The sequence below is a fragment of the Gavialis gangeticus genome, unplaced genomic scaffold (assembly GCF_001723915.1).
Source record: "Gavialis gangeticus isolate Ggan-Ray unplaced genomic scaffold, GavGan_comp1, whole genome shotgun sequence".
Classification (NCBI taxonomy): Eukaryota; Metazoa; Chordata; order Crocodylia; family Gavialidae; genus Gavialis; species Gavialis gangeticus.
Window position 1 is genome coordinate 499,246 of NW_017728984.1, and position 5,778 is coordinate 505,023.

General features: G+C 44.2%; 1 protein-coding gene across 1 annotated transcript in view; it reads left to right on the top strand.

The window, feature by feature from the left end:
* Positions 1-1,520: 1,520 nt before the first annotated feature.
* PIN1 (peptidylprolyl cis/trans isomerase, NIMA-interacting 1) overlaps positions 1,521-5,778 on the top strand; it is a gene marked incomplete at its 5' end in the record, with an annotated part of 24,359 nt that continues 20,101 nt past the window's right edge. The window contains one exon of the mRNA XM_019513636.1: positions 1,521-1,782. Within this exon, the coding sequence (XP_019369181.1) occupies positions 1,521-1,782 (262 nt within the window). The remainder of the gene's footprint in view (positions 1,783-5,778) is intronic.

Below are 5,778 nucleotides of genomic sequence, written 5' to 3' on the forward strand. Positions count from 1 at the left end.
GCCTGGGCCCTTGCGGGGCTTGGGGGGGCGAGCCGGGGTCGGGCTGCCGGGCCGGGCCGGGCCGGGCCGCGCCGCTCCTGATGGGGCTGTCCTTCGTGGCCCCGACAGGGCCCGGACCCGCGGTGCTTCGCTCCTTCCCTCGCCTTGTGGGGGGGAGGGGCGGGGGAAGAGGTTCTGGGCAGGGGCATTTGTCATGGCCGGGGCATGTCGTGGGGCCCCGAGCATGGGGGCGGGGGGCGGCTTTGGAAAGAGAGCGCTGATCCCGGAGCCCCTTTGGGAGCCCGGCGGGGTCCAGGCCCCTCCCCTGCCAAGCAGAGGTTTGTCACTGTTGCGGTGAGACTAGAATTGCTTTTTGCTCCCCCCCGGGTGTACAGGGACCTGGTCGTTGTTGGGGTTTCTGTCCAGTGATTGCGGTGCCCCAGAGGTCCGTGGGATGCCAGAAGTGCCCACAATTTGTTTAGTCAGGATCATGAGCTCCTGCCAACATGTGAATGAGTGGCCCTTGTCCTGCGGGTTGGGGACCCTTTACAGCTGGTGCTCCAGCAGTGCTGGGACACTGCTTTAGTTGTCTTGACCTCAGACCAGTGTCCCCAAACTCTTGGCTGCTTCTGGGAAAGCCTGCCCTTTCCTGATAAAGAAGGGCCTGACTTGTTTTGTTTTTCTTCAGTTCCAGCCTGCAAAGGTCAGTTCAGGGGTCCCTTGTTAGTATAACATCCAGCATAGTTAGGGGTGATTGCTGCTTTGAAAACTGCGTGCTGTTAACTGAAGGATCTATTTACTAGGATACTGTTACCCCCTAAATGTGTCTAAATAGATAAGCAGGCAAGGTTCTTTGAGTAGATGCGATATCTTTTATTATGAAAGATACCACATTTACTCAAAGAACCTTGCCTGTCTATGACCTTAGACCAACACAGCTACAACCAAAAACCCAGTCTAAATAGACAGGGATTTTTGCCATACTTTATGCTCTCGGTTGCAAGCTAGATTGGAGTGAAACACAATCCCCCCGTGTCAGAAACTCGGCACCGTTCACCTTCGCTGCAGGGGTAAAATGGGCAGAGTTCCACTATGTCGCTGTGCTGCTTCTGAAGATGTGTTGGTGTCATGTGACTCAGGAAAGCTGCAGGCACTCGCTGCTTCCATAAGAATAATCAGTGCTTTACAAATGAGCCAGCCAGCACTTAAGCTGCAAAGTGTTATTTTGGGAAGGTTTCAAGAGTTTTGACATAGACCCTGATCCCACTTTCACTGAAGTAAAAATGACTTGCCCAACTTTGGAAAGGGAGATGGTGTGAAGAGTCTGGTTTTTGAGTGGAACAGCTGCTTTGCTCAGGGCATCTTTGTCTCTCACTAGAAACCCTTGGTAGAGAGTTCTAATAGACTGAAATCTGTTATGCTGAGACAGCCTGTTATTATGGGGATGTTGAGTATTCCCAGCCCCTGCATTGATTCTGCAGTGAGCTGACATCCACATTTTCACCCATCTGCAGAAATCAAGAATTTATTTGCTGGGATAAACAAGAGGCTATTGCTGTAGATCTTCTAAAGACCTGGTTTTCTTTTCCCTTTTGTTTCTAGGCCGCGTGTATTACTTCAACCATATTACGAATGCCAGCCAATGGGAGCGCCCCAGTGGAGGTGGGAAAAATGGCCAGGGGGAGCCGGCCAAAGTGCGCTGTTCACATCTTTTGGTGAAACACAACCAGTCCAGAAGGCCCTCATCGTGGAGGCAGGAAAAGATCACACGGACCAAAGATGAGGCACTGGAGCTTATAAATGGCAAGTAAAAGCAGGAGGCAGATTGATGTTATTGTAAGGGAAAGTAATGTTAAGGCCAAAAATGAGCACAGAGATAAGTGGCTTATTGGCCTGAACTCTCTAAGGCAAAGTTTTTTGAGGCAAGTGGTTTGAACATGGACTTTCGTGTAGCACAGCCACTTGGAGAAACGCTTTTGCTGCATGATTTGCTGATCATGACTCAATGACCCAGGAATAGGACCCTCCCTCCCCCTTCCATCCTCATGCCAGTTTCCCCCTTTGTGTTCTTGTAATGTTGTGTCAGAGGCTTGTTTGTATTTTCTTTGTAAATGTATATTTTTATATTAAAAAATAAAGCAATTATTTGATGCTAAAACAAGTTCTCCTTAAACATCTTCCTTTTTTGTTTAATATTTATTTGCCTGTTTGTCCTGGTGGCAGTTACTGTAAATTTTCATGAATCTCTGCCTGGGACTGGACCCCAGGTATAAACATCTTGTGCACAGATATTCAAGTACATTTCTTCAACGTGCCGTGGTCTTTTGCCTGGCTTGGGAGTGAGGGAATTGCATGCCTTTCCTGCTGTATATGGGACCCATCACAAGATACGTCTTCCTTTGCAGTGCCAGCAATAGTTTCTAACTGTCCTGTTTTCTGATCAGTTAATTTGGGCCTTGTGGGCAGAGTTCTAATTCTGATTTACTGTTGGCTCTCTTCCTTGAGTTTGGTGCAAGGGTCAGAGGATCTGTGGTGAAATTTGTCAGTCTCCTGACTTTGCACCATAGCCTGTGTTCCAATCTGTAGCAGTCAGTCTTGACTTGTTATGAAAATGAGTTAATATTCTGTAAAGTGCTTTGAAGTTGCAGAGCACTTATTACCATATAGTGTTACATTAAAGTTGCTTGTTGCTTCTAAGGGTTCAGAAATAAGGGTGAGGAAAAATGTCTGGCAGCTACCTGGATCCAGTGTCTAATGAAAAAAAAAATGTCACTCAAAATTTGAAAGCCTTTGATGAGGAAATCACCCCACTGAACAACAAGCCTTTGAGTAGCAGTTTGCCTGGGTACTCACCAGCAGATGGTGCCCAATAGCCTTTGAAAGAGATGCTGAATTAATTGCCATGAATGCTGGCGTCTTGTCAGGGAAATGTATGTTAAGTCAGTCAAGCTAAATAGGTGTAACCAGGGGCAATGCAGTAGCTGGTTTGAACTCTGGAATCTGAGTGTTGAACCCAAACGCTCATTGGAGTTATGCAGACAGTTGAGAATTCTTTAAAATCTGAATAGCTTGGAATGCTACAACTGAGCTGCAACTAGTCATTTCTTAAACGAGGAGCTCCTCATCAATTCAGTCTCTTAAGGTGAAATGTACCCAAGTGAAAAGGATCAGCAGAAAAATGGTCTTCCATCTAGGGCTTAAGGGCAACTAAAGCAGTGTGTTAGACCAGTCTTGCCCCTTCCATGGCTTGGGGATGGGGAGCTGAAGGTTTGTGCTGACTCCTCTGCCTGGGGAGAGGGAAATCTCAGTCCCTGGTAACCGACAGCTGGCACATTTGTACCACAGAATTCCTACGTTTTCTGATCAACAATGTAGAACAGCAGTGCCTTTGGCACAATACAAAGCAGTTGTTCCTAAACTTGAACCTGAGTGAGAGAAGATTATTAAATTTTAGAGGGAAAAGTTCTCTTGGGTGGTGTTATCTATTAAGTGGTGTTTACCTACCTGACTAGGCTTTCTGTTAGTAGAAGTCCCGCGCTTCGCTTATCTTCCCCTAGAAGCCAAAATAACATCCTGAACAAATTAATGTCATCTTTATAACTTTGCTTGGGTGCCCTTCTTTATCTTAGACACAGCAAGTCTTCATCATCTGATAAGGTTATAGAAAAAGACATTTTAATCTTGTTCTGTCTAAGATGCAGAAGTAATTTTTATTTTTAAAGTGATTTAAAAAAATTTTTTTTGTAGTAAGCGCAAGATTGACAGCCCTGGAGACTAAAGTCAGATAATTTTTATGTTTAACAATCTTTTTTCCTTTGTGGTGCCTGAGGATGCTAGAGATGTGATTAAAACTTATTTCATGTAAACGTCCTGCTGTGTTCTTGATAAAGTCCATTAGGGATTCATTCATTCATCACTTTTATTATCATTGTATTTTTGTCTTGGCAGAATGAAATGCCATGATCAAAAAAAAATCTTTCTGCCATCACCCCCGTCTGTCCTTGATAAACACTATTCCCCAGAAAGGTCACAGGGAACATCCACACTAATGTATATTTTATGTAGGCTTTCTGTGTTTTACTTGCTCCAAAAAGGTGAGATGGTATACTGATACCGTTGATTTGAAAAGATCCAAGCCTGAGCATAACAAAATTATAAAGTTTCTTAAAAAAAAATAAAAGCCTAACATTCATTGCCTGGATGCACAGCTTAGCTTCACTGGAGTTTTTGACAAACAGTTAGGCATCATTGAACTTCTCTGAGCAGATGCACTGTACCTGATGAATGTAATTATAGCACAGAATTGTTTAAGTAGATCTCAAGGGAGGCATTTGTTTGACAGACGCAGCACCACACATTCTCATGTTTTGTTTAGAGAGCAGTTATGTCTAGGATATTTCCTTCAGAATCTTTAACTCTGGTATTAATGTTTTATGCAATAAGAATCTGAGATTGGAATTTAAGGGGAGTGTTTTGTTATAGTCTCCTCTCCTTGGAGAATGCAGGGAAGGTTAACGTTTTAGAAAGGTGAAACCGAGCTAGCATCAAATATTTTGCTTGCAGCTCTCCAGTTAAAAGGGAAGTAGATTGGAGATGACGAGGGGAAGGTGGTGGTTTTAATGCATTCTAGTCTGTTATGTTACAGTGGGTGAAGAAAATTTAGGTTTTTACTTTATTTGATTTGTTCCATATCATTGCTAAGGGTCTCATTCTATCAGGCACTGTGTAAATGCATGGTGACAGCGGAAGGCAGGGCCTCCTGGGTCACTGACTCGAGTCCCTTGCTATCACAAGCAACCATAGCGTCAACTCCATTCATAAGCTGCTCAATCTGTATGCTAAAAACAATCTCTCTTTTTTGTGCTTCCTTCTGTTCTTGTTGAGGTGGGGTGCATTCCAGAACCTCACTCCTCTGATGACTAGACAGCTGCTTCAAGCCTAAACTTCTTCATGGCTAGTTTATACCCATTTGTTTTTGTACCAATATTGTTGAAATAACTCTTCTCTCTCCCGGGTGAGAGCCCCCTGATGTATTTACATAGAGCAGTTGCACTCCCTCTCTCTTTGTTTGGCTAGGCTGAACAAGCCAAGATTTTTCTCTCTTCTTCCAAGATCTTGTCCATAGCCCTCCCCCGCACATTTTTCAGTCTGAATTCCTCTTTTGAGTATTGCTGATCAGAAGTGCGCACAGTATTCTAGATGAGGGCTCACCCCTGCCTTGTACTAATATGCCTGGTCTGTAATGAAAATCACTTGCAACCTAGGACTGTGTTTGCCTATTTCACAGCTACATTGTTTTGATGGCTCAGACCATCCTGTGATCAGTGGGAATACTCAGGGCTGCCTTCCTCTTTTCCCAGCTGATGAGCTTCTGGTTGATAGCAGGAATTCATGCATTTTATGTTGCTAAGTTTCACTTCATTTTTCTTATCCTGGTCCTCAAAACTAGCCAGTTCTGGATGTGATTCTGAGCTTCTGTATTGACAGTGTCATCAGTAGTTTCCATTAGTATGCTCTTCCTTTCTACTTCAAGGTCATTAATGAAAACATTACTCAAGGTCAGTCCCGCAACCAAGAAACTCCATTAGGAACTACCATTCCAGCCTGATGCTTGTTCTTCAGTCCATCATTTCTTTCTCACCTTGCAAGTTTGTGGTAGTCGCCTTTGTCTCCAGTGTAACTCATTTCTCACATGGCATTGTATGAAGTGCTTTACTGCAGTCTGGTATCTGTCCTGAAGAATTTGTCCTAAATAATCCTTTCATAGTTATAATCCTCTTCTATGCCCTTGAGAGCTGA